Source organism: Oncorhynchus kisutch, linkage group LG11, assembly GCF_002021735.2.
Source record: "Oncorhynchus kisutch isolate 150728-3 linkage group LG11, Okis_V2, whole genome shotgun sequence".
In the NCBI taxonomy this organism is placed as follows: Eukaryota; Metazoa; Chordata; class Actinopteri; order Salmoniformes; family Salmonidae; genus Oncorhynchus; species Oncorhynchus kisutch.
The window spans coordinates 17,247,085-17,271,754 of NC_034184.2; the positions used below are offsets into that span (position 1 = coordinate 17,247,085).

Genomic DNA, 24,670 nt, shown 5'->3' on the forward strand with positions numbered 1-24,670 from the left:
CATTCTTAAAATAAAGTGGTGATCCTAACTGACATAAGACAGGGAATTGTTACAAGGATTAAATGTCGGGAATTGTGAAAAACTGAGTGTCAATGTGTTTGACTAAGGTGTATGTAAACTTCCGACTTCAACTGTATGTAGATATCTTTGTTAGAAAGGACACTACATTTCTCTTGACGTAGTGATGCTAAATGTAAAATGGGGTCTGTTTAAACAGATTAAATTGAACAGCTTTGTATGCGTAACAATAAACATGACATTTTTGCTCCATCCTGGTGGCGCAGTGGATTCATTCTGGGGAATAGAACATCATAGGTTTAAATCACTGATGCTGTATCACAATAATATAGAAATAAATGTTTGCATGATTAATGCCTAACCAAATGAATTTCCATCTATTCCATCCAGCTGTATCTGGTGAAATATATATCAAATCAAGAGTCGGCTTTCTATTCCGCAACAAAGCCTCCTTCACTCACGCTGCCAAACTTACCCTAGTAAAACTGACTATCCTACCGATCCTTGACTTCGGCGATGTCATCTACAAAATTGCTTCCAACACTCTACTCAGCATACTGGATGCAGTTTATCACAGTGCCATACGTTTTGTCACTAAAGCACCTTATACCACCCACCACTGCGACTTGTATGCTCTAGTCGGCTGACCCTCGCTACATATTCGTCGCCAGACCCACTGGCTCCAGGTCATCTACAAGTCCATGCTAGGTAAAGCTCCGCCTTATCTCAGTTCACTGGTCACGATGGCAACACCCATCCGTAGCACGCGCTCCAGCAGGTGTATCTCACTGATCATCCCTAAAGCCAACACCTCATTTGGCCGCCTTTCGTTCCAGTTCTCTGCTGCCTGTGACTGGAACGAATTGCAAAAATCGCTGAAGTTGGAGACTTTTATCTCCCTCACCAACTTCAAACATCTGCTATCTGAGCAGCTAACCGATCGCTACAGCTGTACATAGTCTATCGGTAAATAGCCCACCAATTTTTACCTACCTCATCCCCATGCTGTTTTTAGTTATTTACTTTTCTGCTCTTTTGCACACCAATATCTCTACCTGTACATGACCATCTGATCATTTATCACTCCAGTGTTAATCTGCAAAATTGTAATTATTCGCCTACCTCCTCATGCCTTTTGCACACAATGTATATAGACTCTACTGTGTTATTGACTTGTTAATTGTTTACTCCATGTGTAACTCTGTGTTGTCTGTTCACACTGCTATGCTTTATCTTGGCCAGGTCGCAGTTGCAAATGAGAACTTGTTCTCAACTAGCCTACCTGGTTAAATAAAGGTGAAATAAAAAAATCAAATATATATATTTTTTTTTTTCCGTGCTTGTCGTTTGAAAAGTCAACCCAAAATACGCTAGCAGTGTTTTGAACATTCTTATTTAAGTTATTCAAAAACCTCTAAATAACCTTTACATTTTGTTCTTATAGTGTTAAGAAAACATTCAACTATCAAACATTCACATTTAGATAATTTCTTAGAATGTTATTTAATTACCTTCAAATAACCTATAATTTCCATTCTCAGAGCGTTAATAACGTCTCCCAGGAAAACTTTCAGGGAAACACAGTAAAACAAAAAATTACTATTCCAAGAACAGGTTGAAATGTTCACTTCTGTTCTCAGAAAAAAATGATTTTGACAAGGTCAAAATAATTTATTGTTTTATGATGCTTTTATCAAATCCAAAGTAAATTATTTTAAAGATTTCTCTATACATCAGTTGGCTGCAATATGAGGTCCTAGACCTAGCATGAAAGTACATCCTTGTTGCAGAAAAATAGTTTGCCTTGGGGTAAGTTGAGCCAATGGCAATGAGGTAAGTTGAGCCAATGGTTGAGCCAATGGCAAGTTGAACAAATTGTTTTCTTCCCAGGTGCAATGCAAGGCATTATCGCTGGAATATGAGGTAACAACAGGGCCTGGCCTATGTTTAAGGTGTTTTAAAAAGTACAAAGTGTTTGTTTGGTGTTACTGTAAGTCTGTGTTAAAATATGTTTAAAATGATTAAAACACAAAAAAGTGATTGTGATTGTGTTATGGAAATAAAGATAGATATGGTATTAAAAAATGTAGTATAATATTCAATTCAGTACAGAAATTGGTAGCTGGGTTAACTTAGCCTGTCTCGCTGCTCAACTTACCCCATACATGGGTTAAGTTGTGCCAAGAGACCACTATTTTTGGACAAGCTATATTTTAAAAACTGTAATGTTTACATGAGTGCTGATACATTTCCAGGGATGCACAACATCTGTAAATATAAGTAGATATCTTTGTTAGAAAGAACACTATATGTCCCTTGACGGAGTGATGCTGAATGGCTCAACTTACACCACTCACCACTCAATGATGGTGATTAAAAGCTGAATTTGGATAATATTACCATTGTATCAACACGCTCGTCACTCCCGTTCAACAAATTAAAAAATGTGGCACAGTAGGCATCAAGTTACTTGCTGATAATGTTGCATAAACGTTTGAAAGGTCTATCATTTTTACTGAACACGATCCAAGTTAACATAGGCCGTAGACGCTTTCAATTGCCTAACTTATAAGCTTAGGCATATTTTTGAACAACATGATTTTGCGCTCAGAAGGGATAACTTGAAATAACATGATGTAGGTTAATTAAATAATCAAAATAAAATGATTTATTAGCCTAGTTGTTATAAGTATTTAGGCATATCATGTGAATTTGGCCTAATGTGAAATCATTGTCAAACTCACAAAATATTTTGTCGCATATAGGTCTATAATTTATGGGTTGATAATGTAGAAATATCAAAACATTCTTTCAACAACTCCAAACCAATTGCCTGTCTATGGTGCAGGAACCACTGACTCACTGCCTTTTTCTATTGTCAAGACACCTGCTGGTAACTGCTTACGACAGGCCTTGAGGTCTCCATAATATCTGCCGACTAGGTGTGACGCTTATGACTAAAGACGCTTCGTGCATAGCATTTTTTTATGCACATAAGAGTAGGAGTAAATTGTCTCTATTCTCAGCACTTACGACCAATTTTTCTACTCTGAGACACTTTGTGGATACGGGCCCTGGCCTCTATTAAATATCAAAGATTCAATCAATACTTGCCTTTGAATTGAACTTCCCTGCATTTCAGAATTTTGAAATTGACCAACCGCTTGGAAATATGAAGGACAAGCCTATTCCTCTTGTAGGATACCCTAGTTTTTCTTATCAGAAAATATGGGGAATCAATTAATAATTAAAGGCTTGATAGACACCTTTGTATAATCATCTGATAGTGTTATCGTCAATTATCAAGTCATGATCAACTCCAGCATTTAAACCATTACACACAGAAGAGAGCAGTACTACACCTCTGTGTACAATCTGTAACATGAGTTCCACCCATGTTGCTTCTTTTTCTCTGTGATCTGACACACAAGGAAGCAAAAGGGGAGGGCTCCCACATGAAAAAAATACATCACTTTACTATAGAATACTACCCTACTTACTATAGAAATCACATAGTTGAGGTGTGGCTTGGGAGACTCCAGAGGGATCCAGGAAGAAACTGACTCGGGTTAGCCAGAGGCAGATGCAGAACGGAACAGGAGCGGCTGAGGAAGTTCGTCTCAGAGAGAGTAAGAGAGCAGAGGAAACTACTGTAGAGAGAGACATGGCAGACACACAAAACGAATCAAAATCCAAACCAGAACAGAAACTCTGCTGCACTGTGTGTTCCAGTCCTCTCAATAAGGATAAGCTCGCTACCTGTGGCCACTCAGTCTGTGCATCCTGCTTGGGGAAGAAAGGTAAAGGCTGTCCTGAGTGTCTACAGAGCTCTGGCAAGCCTGAAACTGCACCTGTGGAACAGAATGGAATGTTGAATGGAATGGTGGCTGAGTCTCCACCGGTGATCAAAACCAAAGAAAAATACATAAAGGACATAGAAGCTCAGGATTCAAAGACCGCAGAGGAAACAATGATAAAGGAAGAGCTGAAGGAAGCAGAGGACCCTAAAAAAACAGAGGAAGAGAAAAGGAAAGAGAAAGAGAGTGACCCTCCACAGCCTGCAGAGGAAGTGAATGAGGATGGGGTGAACAAGAAATCAAAGGAAGAGAAAGCAAAAGAAGAGAACGCAAAGGAAGAAGACAAGGCAAACAAAGAAGAGGTCAAGGAAGAGGTGAAAGTAGAGTCGTTGGGACTCTATGATGTTGTGTGTGACTCATGTATGGAGACGAGCCCGTGCATGGCCCTAAAGTCGTGCCACACCTGCCTCGTGTCCTACTGCGAGGCCCACCTCAGGCCCCACTTGGAGAACCCCAAGTTCCAGAACCACCGCCTGGTGGAGCCGCTGAGGGACATCGAGAGACGGACCTGTGAGATTCACAAATGGTCCCTGGAGCTGTTCTGCTGTTCTGATGCTGTGTGTGTCTGTCAGGACTGTGTGACAGAAGACCATAGGGGACATAACACTGTTCCTGTGTTAGAGGCGCGCAGAACCATAGAGGTATTGCACTTTCTCTTCTGCATGCAATCTTTCACCCTCTCTCTTATTCTCAGTTTAGAGTGGAATAAAAACTCACTTCTCTCTAAACAGGATGTTTTGTTCACAAACTCATCCAAAGCCTTACAACAGGTGTGGAAGTCTAAAACATCCAGGAACATTTCACCAGCATGAGCACGTGTAGTAATACATTGGCTATTGTCATGGTAGCCTGCACCGAGCTTGTATTAGTATCCTTAATGATAATATGGCAAACTTCATAATTTGTCCATAAAAAGTATATAAAGAAGATGTCCTTCATCAGTCCACATGTTCTTACCCAAGTCTTATGCCATAATGAATTTGGCTTGCATCAAAGGCAGCTGCTCTTATTTAAAGTAATAATGAACTTGTATCAACTAGAGCCTTCACACATTTGACAACAGCTAGGCTATAGTAGTGTCTGACCGGTAGGTCTTAACAGTGGGGGTTATGTTAGCACTTCTGTCAGCCAGGACATGGAGAATGATGGAGTCCCACTATGTCGTTTTGGTCTCAGTCTATAGTCACTGTAATGACACACTGCTTTTTAATAAAGTTGACTTTTCATATTGACTGCAAAGACGACAGGATTACTTTTAATTCAATTACAGGGATATTCCCATATAAAGGTTGTCCGATATCACTGTGTGATTATTGTCCAAGTTTCACAGTACAGCAGTACATTCTGGAAACTCTGGACTAACATATACAGTTTAGCACTCAAACAAAAACACCACAAGGAGACAGCAAATCAAGAACAGAATGGAAAATCTGACCAAAATAATATATTGACTGACATTCTTAGTGCATTCTGTCACAGAGAGAGCTTCAACCCCTGCTGGTACAACACAGCAAATTATCCCGTGTTAAATCAACACTGAGAGTGTTAAATGTAACACTGTTCCAATGTCTATACGGGTCTACACTTTTCAGTGTTAAATTAACACATTGCTTAGTGTAAAGCCTTAATTGTATATTTCCCAGGTTGTCTTGCCTTTCGAGTGGATTGTAGAGTTACTACCCATGGCTGTATTGATTAATGACAGAGACATGGTTGTTGCAGTCATACATGTTTTGTCCTATAGCCTTCACCAAGTGAGATCCAAAGCTAATATATATTATCATTAAAATGTATATATTTAAGTCAATAGGATACATATTTCATATTGCCTTATTTTGAGGGCCTAGTTTTACTCTAATACTGCAGCCTGAATCTCCTGGTTTACAAGCCACATCAGACAATTTCACCACAAAAGCTGGATTCAAATAGGAATTACACATCACCTTGCAAGCTAGCATAATGTGATTTGCAGGCCTGATGTGGCCTGTAAACCATGTGTTTCAGGCCATTATATTACACTCTCAGGCAAAAAGGTCTAGATTTGTTCCTAAAAGGGTACAAACACTTTCATATTGCCTTATTTTGAGGGCCTAGTTTTACTCTAATACTGCAGCCTGAATCTCCTGGTTTACATGCCACATCAGACAATTTCACCACAAAAGCTGGATTCAAATAGGAATTACACATCACCTTGCAAGCTAGCATAATGTGATTTGCAGGCCTGATGTGGCCTGTAAACCATGTGTTTCAGGCCATTATATTACACTCTCAGGCAAAAAGGTCTAGATTTGTTCCTAAAAGGGTACAAACACTTAAAATCAAAGTTTATTTGTCACTTGCGCTGAATACAACAGGTGTAGACCTTACAGTGAAATGCTTACTTACAGGCTCTAACCAATAGTGCAAAAAAGGTATTAGGTGAACAATAGGTAGGTAAAGAAATAAAACAACAGTAAAAAGACAGGCTATATACAGTAGCGAGGCTATAAAAGTAGCGAGGCTACATACAGACACCGGTTAGTCAGGCTGATTGAGGTAGTATGTACATGTAGATATGGTTAAAGTGACTATGCATATATGATGAACAGAGAGTAGCAGTAGTGTAAACTGGTTGGTGGGTGGTGGGTGGTGGGTGGTGGGTGGCGGGACACAATGCAGATAGTCCGGTTAGCCAATGTGAGGGAGCACTGGTTGGTCGTCACTGTAGTGGTACCCTTTAGTTATAAGTGCATAATTGTACCCCAGTTCATACTGTACCCCAGTTCAGGCCACATCAGGCATGGAAGTAGGGTTGCAAAATTCCTGTGACATTCACAAAATTCCAATATTTTCTGCTTCCTTTTCCAGCAAACTTCCAACCAGGATTTCTGGAAAACCTGGGAATTTTGCAACCCTACCTGCAAGTGGGTGCGTTACTCAAAATTTCAAATCAAAACAGAAACTATCTGTTTGAGTAAAAATACAAAATCACTTTAATTAACCGCACTCAGATAATGCATAGTATGTGCAATGGATTTCCTCAAAAGTTCTGAGTAATGACAGCACGTTGGGCTTTACAGTGTAGCTCACACCTGTTATTTGCACAGTGAGTTGTTGCAAAACTTGTAATAATGCCATTCCTTAAGTAAACGTATGACAATCCAATAAGTCAATATTTGACAATAGTCATGCAACAACTCAATTACTAGCTGAATCCTTGGTAATTTACATGCAATGTAGCTGCAATAAGCTCATATTCTGAACTAAACTCAAAGTATGACTGAGGAGGGAAAGCTCCTCTTCGTCAACAGCTCATTCCTCATGTTCTTCTTGTGTCATCCTGAGCAAATACCTCTTTTGAGGAATTACATAATGGAATAAGGGTGGGATTGAACAGGAGGCAGAGTCTTCTGTCTGTGCTGACTCATAACATTATACAACAGTTTGTGCCATTTATCTAGATGTATCTAATTATCTTTGTTGAGTTACTGTTTAATGCTGGCTCAGGGAACATCAAAACAAGATATTTCGGTAACATTTGAGACACATGATTTTGGACTCAGTTTCCCTTCAAGGGTTCTAACTGTTGTCTCGCAACATAACAAGACACAACAGATGAATAGCTGTAAGTAATGTTTTGTGACGTGAGATATGCATCTCTGTGCCAAATTATGAGACAATATAGGACAATAGAATTCCCTTCGGGAGAAGGTGTCGACATTCTGGACTGAATGATGGCCCCGTCTTTGACATAATTCAAATTTACACATCATCTACAAATGGTTTAAACCCAAAGAGGTCGAGTGGCTTTGCTGTTCCTGTCTTTAGAACAAGGTATGGGTCTTTTCAGAGCAAGGAGAGCATGTTCAGACCTGAACAGGAATCTACTGAGGGGAAGGGAGAGGGAAAGACACAAGTGCAGATGTTGAGTAACCTGGTCCCAGATCTGTTTGTGCTGTTTTGCTAACTCCATCATTGACAAGGAACATAGGTAGTTGGCAAGACAGCACAATCAGATCTGGCACCATGCTAGAATGTGGAAATGCAACATTGAAAGTCACACACTGGGCTGACTGGGAGGTTTTCAAAGTGTTGCCTTTCAATAGGGTGCTCATAATGATCACACATCTCATCCACAGCCAAGGTTGGGGAGTAAAGGATTAACAGATTACAAAAAAAACTAGCTGTAAAAATGTAAGTTTCGACAAGGGTTCAACTAAGATCCTCAAAGTTCTTGGAGGAACCTTAGGGTTCTTGACACTGTAAATGGCCCACAAAAGGTTCTTCCAAGAACCACATAGGAGGTGGGGGTTCATCGAGGAACCTCCTTAGTTGGTGGGGGTTCTTGCAGGAATGTAACTGCCCAACTGAAACATTTTGATTTGAAAGGACAGCAGATGCAGGCATTTAACTGAGGCACTTAAGTTAACTCAGCCACTTTAAATCTTCTCAATTTAAGGTAAGGTTTGTCCCTTGTATGATCTAAATTGATCGTGTTTATGATGATACCATTTATCTTTTCATATTTGTGCCAATCTTTCTAAAACAGAAAATGGACACAATTCAATGGATATCAATCAACAAAAAGGTCAGAATATATAGGCTATAAGAATATGTTGGAGGCTAGCTGTATAGCGTGCAGATGAACTGCACACTTTTGTGCCTGTGTCTGCAGGTATACTTATGAGGAGGCATGCAAAGGTATGTCAATTGGTATTGGTATGTTATGCAGATCACATTTACCATCCTCCTCCCTTACCTATTCAATTAATATCCCATAGGCATCTACATTATGGACATGGTATGTGTATGAAAACCATTATCAAAATAGTTTTTTTCATTCACATTCACCACAAAAACCACCATGTGCAAGTTTTGTTAATCATCTGTATAATTACTATTTGTTGGATTCACAGTCTTCACCCTCCCTACACCTCTGATGAATATAACAGGAAACCTGTTTCATCACCATGCACTGCAAAATCATTCTGGCTATGGATTCTGAGAACATCAACACATTAACATGAACACGCCAGAGGATATACCCATTGGACTTGGGGCTCTGCTGGGAGTTTACCTCATATTTAGATTTTTTTATTCTGCTTTGCCAATAAAATCATAATAAACATTGAGAACTAAAATATTGGGTAAGGGAGGAGGATAACATACCAATAGACATACCTTTACCAGCAAAAATATTTCACTCAGATTAGATACTTTTGAAAAATAGACGTTTACTTCTAGGATTACTTTCACTGTTTTCTGAATTATATGTATTTATAAAGCCCTATTTACATTAGCAGATGTCACAAAGTGCTATACAGAAACCCAACTTAAAACCCCAAACAGCAAGCAATGCAGATGTACAGGAATGCAGGAACCTAGGAAGAAACCTAGAGAGGAACCAGGCTCCGAGGGGGTGGCCTGTCCTCTTCTGGCTGTGCTGGGTGGAGATTATAAGAGTACATGGTCATTTAAGGCCAGATTGTTCTTCAAGATGTTCAAACGTTCATTGACGACTAGCAGGATCAAATAATAATCACAGTGGTTGTACAGGGTGTATCATGTCAATACCTCAGGAATAAATGCCAGTTGGCTTTTCATGGCCGAGCATTCAGAGGTCGAGAGAGCAGGTGAGGAACAGAGATAGAGAGTCAAAAACAGCATGTCCGGGACAAGCTAGATCTCTTCCACCACATGAGGGGGCTCAAAACTGGACAGGAAGATCACGTATGTAACTCAACCCACTCAAGTGACACAACCCTCCTAGGGACGACATGGAAGAGTACTAGTAAGCCAGTGACTCAACCCCCGTAATAGGGTCAGAGGCAGAGAATCCCAGTGGAGAAAGGGAAGCCGGCCAGGCAGAGACAGCAAGGGCAGTTTGTTGCTCCAATGCCTTGCCGTTCACCTTTGCACCCCTGGGCCAGACTACACTCAATCATAGGACCTACTGAAGAGATGAGTCTTCAGTAATGACTTAAAGGTCGAGACCGAGTCTACGTCTCTCACATGGATAGGCAGATCTTTGCTCAAAAATTGAGCTTTATAGGAGAAAGCCCTGCCTACAGCTGTTTGCTTTGAAATTCTAGGGACAATAAGGAGGCCTGCATCTTGTGACCGTAGCGTACGTGTAGCTATGTACGGCAGGACTAAGTCAGAGAGATAGGTAGGAGCAAGCCCATGTAATTCTTTGTAGGTTAGCATTATAACCTTGAAATCAGCCCTAGCCTTAACAGGAGAGAGGCTAACACTGGTGTAATATGATCACATTTTTTGGTTCTAGTCAGGATTCTAGCAGCCGTGTTTAGTACTAACGGAAGTTTATTTAGTGCTTTATCTGTGTAGCCGGAGAGTAGAGCATTGCAGTAGTCTAATCTAGAAGTGACAAAGCATGGATTAGCTTTTCTGCATAATTTTTTGACAAAAAGTTTCTGATTTATGCAATATTATGAAGATGGAAAAAAGCTGTCCTTGAAATATTTGTGATATGTTCATCAAAAGAGAGATCAGGGTCCAGAGTAATGCCGAGGTACTTCAGTTTTTATTTAAGACGACTGTACAACCATCAAGATTAATTGTCAGATCCAATTGCAGATATCTTTGTTTCTTGGGGACCTAGAACTATCATATCTGTTTTGTCTAAGTTTAAAAGCAAAACATTTGCCGCCATCCACTTCCTTGTGTCTGAAACACAGGCTTCCAGGGTAGGCAATTTTGGGGCTTCACCATGTTTCATTGAAATGTACAGCTGTGTGTCGTCCGCATAGCAGTGAAAGTTGACATTGTCTTTCCAAATGACATCACCAAGAGGCAGAATACATAGTGAAAACAATAGGGGTCCAAAAACGGAACCTTGAGAAACGCCGAAACTTACAATTGATTTGTCAGAGGACAAACCATCCACAGAGACTAACTTATATCTTTCCAACAGATAAGAACTAAATCAGGCAAGAACTTGTCCGTGTAGACCAGCGTTCCTTAAAGTATGGGTCGCAACGTAAATGTATAGTTATTTAATTAATGCTCAATTTGGTAGCTGCGAGAGTGGGAGAGATAGAGGGTGATGCCCGTGTGCTTTGTGGTTTTCCCAGATCTTTTTTCTGTAGTTTTCTTGAAGATCACTCTGCGATGCATACGCTGCAGTGCTGTTGTTCAGCAGCAGACGATGCGCCACTGACTTGTCATTCCCACTCGACATCACCCACCACTGTCATGAAATGGACTCATGCTAGCCAGACATACAAAAACCTAGATGACCCACCCTAGTCACTATCACGCCCCAACCAACATAGAGAATAAACAGCTTACTATGGTCAGGGCGTGACTATTGCATTGTCAAAAACCTCTTTTTAGGATTGTGTGTACGTGTGAGTTTTCTGGTCTACATCTGTGTGATGTGATCAATCATTTTATTCCAGTTCAGAATAAAATATATGTGTTTTAACAGCAACAGTTCCAACCTAGACTTTCTATCAACAATAATGTCTACAGTAATATGTACATGTGATAATTGATATGTACTGTTACTTAGGATTGTAGGATCAAAAAGCCTGTGTTGTGCTTCATACTCTCAAAAACAAGTTTAATTTAAGAAGATCACGAGTGGGGCTTTTATTGCTCAATATCATTTGTGAAAAAGCTTGAGCTGCCTATCAATCATTGTTTATGTGGCCAGTGAAAAATGTGCTCTTGCAACAGCTGCATAGTGCGGATCCCAGCCTACGGAATAAAAGTTTGAGGGAGTTCCCATCTAAACTCCTCCGTGGTATTGTGCTTCATACTGTAAAAAAAAATAGTTTCATTTAAGAAAACAATTTTGGCTAGTCTATATTTCCATATTTCCAAGTCCTATTCTTGAAGATCAAGGGTTTTTATTGTAAAGATATAGCCTAATCATATTATTTTATAGTAAAAAGCAATTGGTTAGAAGAAGCATACATAACTAACCCATAAAGTAAAATGCAACATCCATTAATGGCCAATTATGTAAACTCTAACATTGTATTTTAATTGGTATTATGCGGGACGTAGTGCGGGACGTAGACCCCGCTCCACCTCTGGCTCACCCCACTTTGGTGGCGCCTCTGGTGTGGGCCCCGGACTGGGCTTTGGTGGCGCCTCTGGTGTGGGCCCCCCTCGCTGCGGGCCCCGGACTGGGCACCCTCGTTGATGGCCCCGGACTGGAGGCCGTCGCTGGGGGCCCCGGACTGGAGGCCGTCTCTGGAGGCTCCGGACTGGAGGACGTCGCTGGAGTCTCCGGACTGAAGGACGTCGCTGAAGGCTCCGGACTGGAGGCCGTCGCTGGAGGCTCCGGATTGGAGGCCGTCGTTCGAGGCTTTGTGCCATGACTCCTCACTGGAGGCTTCGTGCCATGGATCATCACTGGAGGCTTCTTGCCATGGATCATCACTGGAGGCTTCTTGCCATGGATCATCACTGGAGGCTTCGTGCCATGGATCATCACTGGAGGCTTCTTGCCATGGATCATCATTGGAGGCTTCGTGCCATGGATCATCACTGGAGGCTTCTTGCCATGGATCATCACTGGAGGCTTCTTGCCATGGATCATCACTGGAGGCTTCTTGCCATGGATCATCACTGGAGGCTTCGTGCCATGGATCATCACTGGAGGCTTCTTGCCATGGATCATCATTGGAGGCTTCGTGCCATGGATCATCGCTGGAGGCTTCTTGCCATGGATCATCACTGGGCTGGAGAGATACATAGGAGGCCTGGCACTGGGAGCAGGCACAGGACTCACCATGGTGGGAAGACATACAGGAGGCCTGGTTCTGGGAGCGGGCACAGGGGGTCTCAAGCGTAGAGCCTGCACAACCCGTCCTGGCTGGATGGTTACTTTGGCACGTGCGGGGCGCAGGCACAGGATGCACTGGGCTGTGCAGACACACCGGAGACACAGTGCACAGAGCCGGCACAGGATATCCTGGGCCGTAGAGACGTACTGGCGGCCAGATGCGCTGAGCCGGCGACCCCTGACCTGGCTGGATGCCCACTCTAGCCCGGGCCGATTCGGGGAGCTGGACGGTAGCGCACCGGGCAGTGAACGCGCACTGGAGACACCGTGCGCTCCACCGCATAACACGGTGCCTGACCAGTACAACGCTCGCCACGGTAAGCGCGGGGACTTGGCTCAAGTCTCCAACCTGACTCAGCCAAACTCCCCGTGTGCCTCTCCCCAAAAGAAATGTTTTGGGGGGGATGCCTCTCATGCCTGCTCCATTGCCGTGAGTCCTGATAGCGAAGTAGTTCCTCCCTCGCTACTTTAGCCTGTTTCCATGGCAGGGTCTTGTCCCCTGCCATAACCTCCTCCCATGTCCAAGATGTCCTCCATTCTCTCTTCTCCCGGGCCCAGGATCCCTGCTCCTCCTGGCCACGCTGTTTGGTCCCTTGGTGGTGGGTAGTTCTGTCATGGGCGTTGTTGGAAGGAGACCAAGGTGCGGCGTGGTGAGTGTACATTTTCTTTTATTTATATAAAATGTCGGCAACAAAACAAGAAATAACAAAACAACCGTGAAGCTTATCAGGGCTAACTACCCACGCTGAAAGGAGTGAAAAAGAGCTACCTAAGTATGATTCCCAATCAGAGACAATGATAGACAGCTGTCCCTGATTGAGAACCATACCTGGCCAAAACATAGAATTAAAGAAACATAGAAAACAAAACATAGAATGCCCACCCCACATCACACCCTGACCTAACCAAATAGAGAAATAAAATGGCTCACTAAGGTCAGGGCGTGACATAATGGCCTAATAATTGCCTCTGTAAGTTGTCTAGAAATCTCACAATACTTCTCATGGCTGTAAGCAATTGTAGGTACATGTTTGTAAATGTCTAAAAGCTTAATTTCTTTCAAAAATAACTTAATCTGATAGTAGAGAAACAGAGAGGGAAACACATTCTTTATGTGACCCAGCAGCATAGTAAATGTTTTCGATAAATTGGACAAATAAATCAATTGAACTGAATTATTAAGATTGGTGAAAGAGAGCGACCTGTTCTACATGTTTTCCTGATCAGTGACCCACTGACACCACCCTGGTTATAAGACAGCCTCACAGAAGTTATACACCCAGGCACGGTGGATGTGCAGGAACTGAAGGATGGTCTGGAGCAGGCCCTGGTGGTAGACCCAAGGTTAAGGCTGGGTGAGGACTCAGTGGTGGTACGTCCAGAAAGACAAGCGGCGGTTTGACCAGGACTGGAGCTGGGTCAGGTGGTGCATGCTGGGCAGGGGTATCCTGGACATCCCAATGGGACCCAGAGCTGTGGCTGGGTCTGGTGGGGCTTTGCTGTCAGTAGCTGGTGACAGTGGTGTGGCCGGTCATCGTAGGTTGCAGCAGGCAAGTCAGGTGCTGCTGGATGGCCCCTAGATCAGGGACAGGCTGGGTTTCTGGTTGTGGCAGCGGTTGGAGTGCAATATCTCTCGTCGGCTGCTGTATTGGCTGGAGCACCAAGAACGAAAGGACTCGCTGTAGTCCCGGGGGCCGATGATCCAGCCCAGGCGTCTGGACTGTCTGTAGTCCTGGGGGTCGCTGGACTGGCCTTGGTGCTGCCAACAACGGCCATGGTAGAGGAGCTGGTACTGGTGCTGGCAGAGCTTGCTCCTGCACAGGTGACTACAAGCTGGCAGGAGAACTGCAGGGTCACCTCTAGAGCTGGGAGGGGTAGAAGAGCATGCTGCTCTGCAATGCAGAACCTGGGTGGCTGCAAATCTCTCTGCGGGCTGTCACCAGCTCCCCCAACATTGAGGCCGCCCACTTGTGTCTCAGGGACGGGGACAATTCCAACAATTCAGGGTGGTAGTGTAGCAGGAACTCCTGCAAGAGTACAGCAGGTGGAAAATGCATCATGGCTTCGCGCCTCCACGGTTTGGAGAAGAAGCACCCTATGCCCCCAACTCCTGCAACAGCCGATCAACGTCTGAGTCCTGCAATCTGGAGAGGGGCCATATAAAGGAGAGGGGCCATATAAATCCTGTCGTCAGGTGTGGGCCTCCCACAGGTCCCTGATTGGGGGCATAATCCAAATGGTGGTAGTCCACTGCATACCCCAGAGCCTTACTCCATTGGACCGCAGATGGGCTGTGTGGCAAGTATCCTGGGTGGTCTCTATGGGCCGCCATAGTGTAGTGGTGTCAGAAAAGTCACAAATCCAGCTCGACCAACCATGAAAGAGAGAGACCCGGCTTGACGTGTTTTGTTGGTCAGGGAATCTTTATTCACACATGAAAGGATGCATGGGGATGTAGAATGGTGGTGGTTCTGTAATAGACAGAAACAGAGGTAATGAATAGACTGTACACAGTACAATAACTTCTAGCACAAATAGAGCAACAAAGCTATTAAACGTTTTTCATTAAACTTTTTAATATATATTTTTTTAACTGCCTCCAATGCAGTCTTTTTAATTTCATTTGAACTTTCACTTTATGCCTAATAAATCACTATATTTTTGTAAAAATCATTTATTTCCCTGAGCCGTCTTGAGCCACTGAAATTATCAGTCCGACTGTGTGGGCGTGGAGATACAAATGTTTATATATTTACATACAGCCCTGATTGCCTGTTAGAATCATCTAGAGCTCAGCCCCTTATCCCTTAAAAAAACAACAACCAAGGCACATGGTATTCAACCTCTCAGTTGGGGCTGGACCCTGAAAGCAGCGAACTTCCACAGGTGTGTAGGTTACTTTTGTTTTGTCATCAAAACAAAAGGCATACATCACACATCTTAATTTGGTATATCATTATTGTACTGTTTTCAATAGGCCACTAGAAGAAGCAGTAGGTCACCAGAAGATGCAAGACCAGAACAGCCTGTTTGCTTGTTGGATGATCCTAGCCTAGACCCTGTCTGCAGTTTATTCATTGCAGAATGCCAAGATTATCTACAGGGCAGACTATAGGCCTCTGCGTCTCAGAGGTCAAACACAGTAAGTAATATTAAGCTGTGTTAGGCCTCTGAGTCTGAGGCCCATGGTATAATCTTCAGTATCATCACAACGTATATTTCACCATGTTTTACTTTTTTTTTCTTCTAATGAGTAAAGACTCTTGAATGACACATTTTGGAATGTTTTCTGATGTTGAAAGTAAATAAAGAAAACAGATGAAATTAAAAGCTGTTGTCGTTCTTCATAATTTCTCTTGACACTTATTTACATAACATGACAAACAGATCGTATAATGGCGAGTGGTGGGTGCAACTTGAAAGGATTGTGAGGTGCTGATAAGAGTCACATAACAATTGGACATATTTGCAGGGTGATAACACTGCTGTGGCTATGTGTGCAGTCACTGAATTTTCCTCTCTTTGTCTTCCTCTCCCTTTTCCTGCCAGAGGGAATTACGAGATAAACAAACAGAGATGGTGAAGACAGTGGCGGCAGCAGAGAATGCCATCAACCAACTCCAACTCAACACGGTTTCCTTTGAGGTACAATATGCTGCAGTGTCCCATTTACCTGTTTAAAGCATGATGTCAAAGGCTAAGACTATGACGACCCCTGACAATCCTGCTGATAGATTTGACTGTTGTCTTGTCAACAAAGTGCTATGTAGCATTGCTTCATCAACGTGTTTGCAGATTCCAGGTAACCCACACAGTCAGTGACACAAAAACAGAGGCATGTCACAATTTCTCACAGGCAGTAAACACTATTGAAACCTCTGATCTATAAGTCCCCAGTTATAAGATCCACCCACCCCAACAAGTTTACCCATGTGTAGTAAATGGAATCTACTGGTTTGTGTGGCCCACATCAAGGCCAGCAAGCTAGGTACACTGGACCCACTCCAATTTGCATACCACTCCAACAGATTCACGGACAATGCCAATCCCATTGCTATTCACACGACCATAACACATCTGGACAAGAGGAATACCTATGTGAGAATACTGTTCCTTGACTACAGTTCAGAATTCAACACTGTGCCCTCCAACCTCGACACCAAGCATAGAGCTCTGAGTCTGGACACCACCCTCTGCAACCGGTTCCTGGACTTCCTGACGGGAAGACCACAGGCTGTAAGGATTGGCAAGAACACCTCCTCCACACTGACTCTTAACACAGGGGCCCCCAGGGGTGTGTCCTCAGTCCTCTGCTGTACTCTCTGTTCACCCACGACTGCATGGCTTTGCACGACACCAACTCCATCATCAAGTTTGCTGATGACACCATGGTTGTAGGCCTGATAACCAACAATAACGAGTCAGACTACTGTATCGGGAGGAGGTAAGTGAACTGGCATTGTGGTGTCATGACATCACCTCTCCCTCAACATCAGCTAAACAAAGGAGTTGATTGTTGACTTCAGGAAGCAGAGGAGGGAACATGCCCCGAACCCCATCAATGGGACTGCAGTAGAGCGAGTCACAGTTCCTCTGTGTCCACATCACTGAGGACTTGTCATGGACCAACACCACCACTCTTGGCAAGAGGGTGAAACAGCACAGAAATTCTACAACACAGAAAAGTAATAAAAATAAAGAAAAACCCTTGAAGGAGTAGGTGTGTCCAAACTTTTGATTGGTACTATATATATATATATTATTCCGATTTTTCAGGGGGTGCCCGTACTTCCCGTGGCTATGATTGAATCTATTATCTCTATCTATCTAACACTAATCAGCCATCACCTTATCCCCTATGTCCATATACCTGATAATACATACACAATTGTGTAACTGACCCGAAAACACCTTTGGCATATCCCCATCTAGAATTCAGTGACGGCGGTCCGTGAGGTGATTGACAGCCAGTTTATGGAGCTGCAGGCTGCGGTGGAGCGGGCCAAGAGAGAGGTCACCCTGTATATTGATTAAGTGATATGTCTATGTTGTATGCAATGTGCATATATGTAGGCTGATCTATTCTTTTTACCTGCTTTAAAAAAATATATAGTATGACATCATATTTTATGTATGTTTTTTCATATGAAACAAGATTTTCAAATAAACCTAAACCTGAACCTAAACTTAAAGGTGACAGAGATCCTGGAGGGAGAGGACAAGCAGGCTCTCAAACAGACCGAGGGGATCAAGGTACACCTGGAGCAGAAGTGCACTGAGCTGAAGAAGACACAAGAGCAGTTGAAAAAGCTCTCGAAGAACAAGAACGACGTGGACTTCCTACAAGTAAGGTGGTTCTCACATGGCCTGGTGATTTATGATGGTTTATGGTGGAGACTGACATGGAGGTGGTGCCAAGGGAGTCGGTAGTGTTATTCACTCATTCATGGTTCTCATGGTGGTTAGTTTTGAAGTAGTGGCTGCACATACAATTACTTGCAGGGGCCAAGAGCTCTTTGGGGGTTAATCATGAACACTGAGAAGGTTGTGGTGATGGAGTGCTGTAACTCAGCAGTGTTATTCATGAACCTTAACTCAAGCCACAGCGCTGCTATCATACGTATTCACTTTAATCATGAAACATGAATCAGGTGGACTTCCTACAGGTAAGGTGGTTTTCTCTGGTCTGGTGGATTCTGAGATTGTTGTGTTAACAATGCCAAATGACTCAATGGTCATTCACAAACTTGAACTTTTGTACAGTGGGGCAAAAAAGTATTTAGTCAGCCACCAATTGTGCAAGTTCTCCCACTTAAAAAGATGAGAGAGGCCTGTAATTTTCATCATAGTTACACTTCAACTATGACAGACGAAATTAGAAAAAATATCCAGAAAATCACATTGTAGGATTTTTTATGAATTTATTTGCAAATGATTGTGGAAAATAAGTATTTGGTCACCTACAAACAAGCAAGATTTCTGGCTCTCACAAACCTGTAACTTCTTCTTTAAGAGGCTCCTCTGTCCTCCACTCGTTACCTGTATTAATGGCACCTGTTTGAACTTGTTATCAGTATAAAAGACACCTGTCCACAACCTCAAACAGTCACACTCCAAACTCCACTATGGCCAAGACCAAAGAGCTGTCAAAGGACACCAGAAACAAAATTGTAGACCTGCACCAGGCTGGGAAGACTGAATCTGCAATAGGTAAGCAGCTTGGTTTGAAGAAATCAACTGTGGGAGCAATTATTAGGAAATGGAAGACATACAAGACCACTGATAATCTCCCTCGATCTGGGGCTCCACGCAAGATCTCACCCCGTGGGGTCAAAATGATCACAAGAACGGTGAGCAAAAATCCCAGAACCACACGGGGGGACCTAGTGAATGACCTGCAGAGAGCTGGGACCAAAGTAACAAAGCCTACCATCAGAAAACACACTACGCCACCAGGGACTCAAATCCTGCAGTGCCAGATGTGTCCCCCTGCTTAAGCCAGTACATGTCCAGGCCCGTCTGAAGTTTGCCAGAGAGCATTTGGATGATCCAGAAGAAGATTGGGAGAATGTCATATGGTCAGATGAAACCAAAATATAACTTTTTGGTAAAAACTCAACTCGTCGTGTTTGGAGGACAAAGAATTCTGAGTTGCATCCAAAGAACAACATACCTACTGTGAAGCATGGGGGTGGAAACATCATGCTTTGGGGCTGTTTTTCTGCAAAGGGACCAGGACGACTGATCCGTGTAAAGGAAAGAATGAATGAGGCCATGTATTGTGAGATTTTGAGTGAAAACCTCCTTCCATCAGCAAGGGCATTTAAGATGAAATGTGGCTGGGTCTTTCAGCATGACAAGGATCCTAAACACACCGCCCGGGCAACAAAGGAGTGGCTTCGTAAGAAGCATTTCAAGGTCCTAGAGTGGCCTAGCCAGTCTCCAGATCTCAACCCCATAGAAGATCTTTGGAGGTAGTTGAAAGTCAGTGTTGCCCAGCAACAGCCCCAAAACATCACTGCTCTAGAGGAGATCTGCATGGAGGAATGGGCCAAAATACCAGCAACAGTGTGTGAAAACCTTGTGACGACTTACAGAAAACGTTTGACCTCTGTCATTGCCAACAAAGGGTATATAACAAAGTATTGAGAAACTTTTGTTATTGACCAAATTCTTCTTTTCCACCATAATTTGCAAATAAATTCATTAAAAATCCTACAATGTGATTTTCTGGATTTTTTTTCTCATTTTGTCTGTCATAGTTGAAGAGTACCTATGATGAAAATAACAGGCCTCTCTCATCTTTTTAAGTGGGAGAACTTGCACAATTGGTGGCTGACTAAATACTTTTTTGCCCCACTGTATGTGCTGCGTAAGCGCTGCTATCTTACGTATTAGCTTTATCATGAAGCATGATTAAGGTAGAACTAACCTAAAGTTGTACCCAAGCCATGCTTCATCATTCTTTTTTCAAGGCTGCCATTAACATAACGTTTTTTTTAAAACCTTTTTATTTTACTTTACTAGGCAAGTCAGTTAAGAACAAATTCTTATTTTCAATGACGGCCTAGGAACAGTGGGTTAACTGCCTGTTCAGGGGCAGAACAACAGATTTGTACCTTGTCAGCTCAGGGATTTGAACTTGCAACCTTTCAGTTACTAGTCCAATGCTCTAACCACGAGGCTACCCTGCGCTTTGGACAACCCAGAATGGCCCATAGGGGCATGCGCCTATCTCCTGTTTCTGTAGTGCAAGGCAGCTTGATGTACAAGTATGGACATGGCGACATTAATACAGTTCATCATTATTTGCCAACGAGGTCCAAAATAGTGAACGAAGCTGTGTTGTGTGTTTTACAGGAGTACTCTAAGTGGAAGAAGGACAGCCCTGACATTACCCTACCTGGGTTCCACATCGGCCTTATGGACCGGCTCAACTCCTTCAGCAGAGTAATTGTTACCTCCACACAGGAGCTGTGTGAGAAGCTGCTGTCTAATTTCATAGAGACACTCAAAGAGACCTGCAAAAATGGTGAGTGCAGTCACCGTTTGGCGAGCAAAGGAAAAAACTGCCATAGCGGCTGGCGGCAAGCCTCAGCAAGTCCCGATCTATGTTTATTTGCTGGGAAGGGTCAGCACCACAGGAGGCTGCTGAGGGGAGAACGGCTCATAATAATGTCCAGAACTGAGTGAATGGAATGGCATCAAAAACCTGGAAACCATGTGTTTGATGTATTTGCTACTATTCCACTGATTCTGCACCAGTCATTACTACAAGCACGTTCTCCCCAATTAAGGTACCACAAACCTCCTGTGGTCAACACACCACGGCATCCCTCACCCTGGTCATACAGAAAGGAGTAAGTAAACAGGAAGTGACAGTGTTACAAGAGAAAGAATAACACTTCAGCTTTGTGCTCCAGATAGCAGGGAGATCATATGTGTTCATACTTCTCTGTAGACCTGATCAATCCTTCAGACAGTGTGTCATACAGTAGGTGTAGTGCTCTGGTAACAACAGGTTGACTGAAGTCTCAGAAAGATAAAAACAGTTGAGAGTGTCTAATCTTGGACTGTCTGTCACTAGAGTGAAGCCCAGCTCTGAGCTGTGTGAGTCACCACATTTGAGACATCAAGGACAAAAAATGTTGCCTGAAGGAGATTAGTATTACAGTGACTATGTGTTCTTTCATGCACAATGTCATATTTGCCCTTGCAGAAAAAATAGCTACATTCAAATGGAAAATTCATGCCTGGGAGTTAAAAAGTGAAGTTGGCCATGTGATTTTTTACATTAAAACATGTTATTTGTCTCTCTCTCTACTCTTCAGACAAGATGGGGATAAAAACCACAGTCCATGAAACAATCGCAGCCAAACAGAACATGACTGTGCCAGACCCAAAGACGCGGGATGACTTTCTAAAGTGTAAGTCTCTTCTATACCATTCAGGTCCTTACAATCCTTCAAAACATTTTTTATTTTACTAGGCAAGTCAGTTAAGAACAAATTCTTATTTTCAATGATGGCCTAGGAACAGTGGGTTAACTGCCTGTTCAGGGGCAGAACGACGGATTTGTACCTTGTCAGCTTGGGGATTCAAACTTGCAACCTTTTGGTTACTAGTCCAACGCTCTAACCACTAGGCTACCCTGCCGCCCCGGCACTTGAATGCTCATGTATTATTGCAGTATTGTTGTTTTGGATGTGTAAAGTTAGCCTTGCCTAAGTTGTTGATCCTGTTTTGCTATTCTTTCTCATTACTGTTATGTTGTTGTTATTCTCTCTCACGCTGTGCAGATGCCGGGCCTGTGAGTTTTGACGCAGACACGGCCCATAAGTTCCTGCGTCTGACTGAGGAAAACAGGAAGGTGACCAACACCACACCCTGGCAACACCCGTACCCCGATGTCCCTGAGCGCTTTGAGAACTGGCGCCAGGTACTGGCCACAGAGAGCTTCTATGTTGGTCGTCACTACTTCGAGGTGGACGTGAGCGGTGAGGGCACGTACGTCGGACTCACCTACAAGAGCATCGATCGAAAGGGCCCAAAGAACAACAGCTGCATTACTGGCAATGACTTCTCATGGTGTCTACAATGGAACGGCCGCAGCTTCTCTGCCTGGCACAGTGATGTGGAGACGCCTCTGAAAGTGGAGAAGTTCACACGTATTGGGGTCTATGTGGAATTCAGCTGTGGCCTACTGGCCTTCTATGGGGTGGATAATGCTGTCGGCATGACCCTCATTCACAAATACAAGGCTGACTTTCTGGAGCCTCTCTACCCAGCCTTCTGGCTGTCGAAGAAGGAGAACGTGATAGAGCTTGTTGGACCTGGGGAGTCGCTGACACTGAAAAGCCCCTCTCCTCCTAACGCACCCCCAAACACCGATGTTGCACCCCCCAGCCGTTTCACAGTATCTTCTGTTGTTGATCAATGATTCATTTGTCAGTGGTAAATTTCCCCTGTCAACCCTAAAAAGTTTCAGAATGCAAGAAGAAATGGAAAAGGAAGCGCATCAGCCGGCCCCATACTTATACATATACTTATGTGAATATTTCTGTTTTTATTTTTAATACATTTGCAAAGATTTCCAAGACCTGTTTTCCACTTTGTCATTATGGGGTAATGTGTGTAGATTGATGAGGGGAATTTTTTATTTAATCCATTTCAGAATAAGGCTGTAACGTTACAAAATGTGGAAAAAGTTAAGGGGTCTGAATACTTTCCGAATGCACTGTATATCCCAATAAGGTGACAATAAACCTCACTAGATTTGTAAATGATATTCTAAATACCATTTGCCTTTGTCAATGGTGTATTGGAGGTGAAGTCAGGTGCAGGAGAGCAGAGTATAATGAACAGGCGCACTTTTATTAAAGTTCCAAAAACGCGAGCACTAGATACATCAAACACGCTCAAAAAACGGAACATAAAAGTCAAGTGCTTAAACTAACACCACAAAACATGAAACAATTACACACAAAACATGATGGTAAATAGAGGGTTAAATACAAGTAGATTGATTGGGGATATGAAAACCAAGTGTGTATGGAAACAAGACAAGACAAATGGAGATATGAAAAATGGAGCGGCGATGGCTAGAAAGCCGGTGACGTCGATCGCCGAACGCCGCCAGAACAAGGAGAGGAGCCGACTTCGGCGGAAGGCGTGATAGCCTTGATGACAGCTTTGCACACACTTGGTATTCTCTCAACCAGCTTCATGAGGTAGTCACCTGGAATGCATTTAAATTAATAGGTGTGCCTTTTTATAAATTCATTTGTGGAATTGCTTTCCGTCTTAATACGTTTGAGCCAGTCAGTTGTGTTGTGACAAGGTAGAGGTGGTATACAGAAGATAGCCCTATTTGGTTAAAGACCAAGTCCATATTATGGCAAGAACAGCTCAAATAAGCAAAGAGAAACAACAGTCCATCAATACTTTAAGACATGAAGGTCAGTCAATATAGAACATTTCAAGAACTTTGAGTGTTCCTTCAAGTGCAATCGCAAAAACCATCAAGTACTATGATCAAACTGGATCTCATGAGGAACGCCACAGGAAAGGAAGACCCAGAGTTACCTCTGCTGCAGAGGATGAGTTCATTAAAGTTACCAGCCTCAGAAATTGTAACCCAAATAAACGCTTCACAGAGTTAAAGTAACAGACACATCTCAACATCAACTGTTCAGAGGAGACTGCGTGAATCAGGCATTCATGTTCAAATTCCTGCAAAGAAACAACTACTTAAAGTCAACAATAAGAAGAAGAGTATTGCTTGGGCCAAAAAACATGAGCAATGGACTTTAAACCTGTGAAAATCTGTATTTTGTTATGAGGAGTACACATTGTTTAGTTTTTAGTTCCAACCGCTGTGTCTTTGTGAGATGCAGAGTAGGTGAACGGATGATCTCAGCATGTGTGGTTCCCACCATGAAGCATGGCGGAGGAGGTGTGATGGTTTGTGGGTAATTTGCTTGTGACACTGTCAGTAATTCATTTAGAATTCAAGGCACACTAACAACAAAGTGCTCAGCATATGTGGGAACTCCTTGAAGACTGTTGTAAAAGCATTCCAGCTGAAGCTGGTTGAGAGAATTCCAAGAGCATGCAAAGTTGTCAAAGGCAAGGGGTGGCTATATTGAAGAATATAAAATATGAAATATATTTTTATTTGTTTAAAACTTTGGTTACTACATGATTCCATATGTGTGGTTGAAAACGAGTTTTACTGACTCCAACCCAAGTGTATGTAAACGTCCGACTTCAACTGTATATACACAGTGCATTTGGCAAGTACACACAATACCCCACAATGATAAAGCAAGAACGCATTTTTGCAAATGCATTAAAAATTAAAAAGAGAAATATCACATTTACAAAAATATTGAGATTCTTTACTCTGTACTTTGTTGAAGCACCTTTGGCAGCGATTACAGCCTCAAGTCTTCCTGGGTATGACGCTACAAGCTTGGCACACCTGTATTTGGGGAAA

The 24,670-nt window shown here is 42.9% G+C and overlaps 1 protein-coding gene across 1 annotated transcript; it reads left to right on the forward strand.

Annotated features, from left to right (window-relative positions):
• Positions 1-3,576: 3,576 nt before the first annotated feature.
• Positions 3,577-22,800, forward strand: LOC109899155 (tripartite motif-containing protein 16-like). The gene is made up of 7 exons (XM_031835387.1): positions 3,577-4,516; positions 16,222-16,317; positions 17,605-17,685; positions 17,866-18,018; positions 20,533-20,704; positions 21,504-21,599; positions 21,972-22,800. Exons 1-7 carry the CDS (start codon positions 3,602-3,604, stop codon positions 22,610-22,612), a joined length of 2,154 nt encoding a protein of 717 aa, XP_031691247.1. The 5' UTR covers positions 3,577-3,601; the 3' UTR covers positions 22,613-22,800.
• The last annotated feature ends 1,870 nt before the right edge of the window (positions 22,801-24,670 follow it).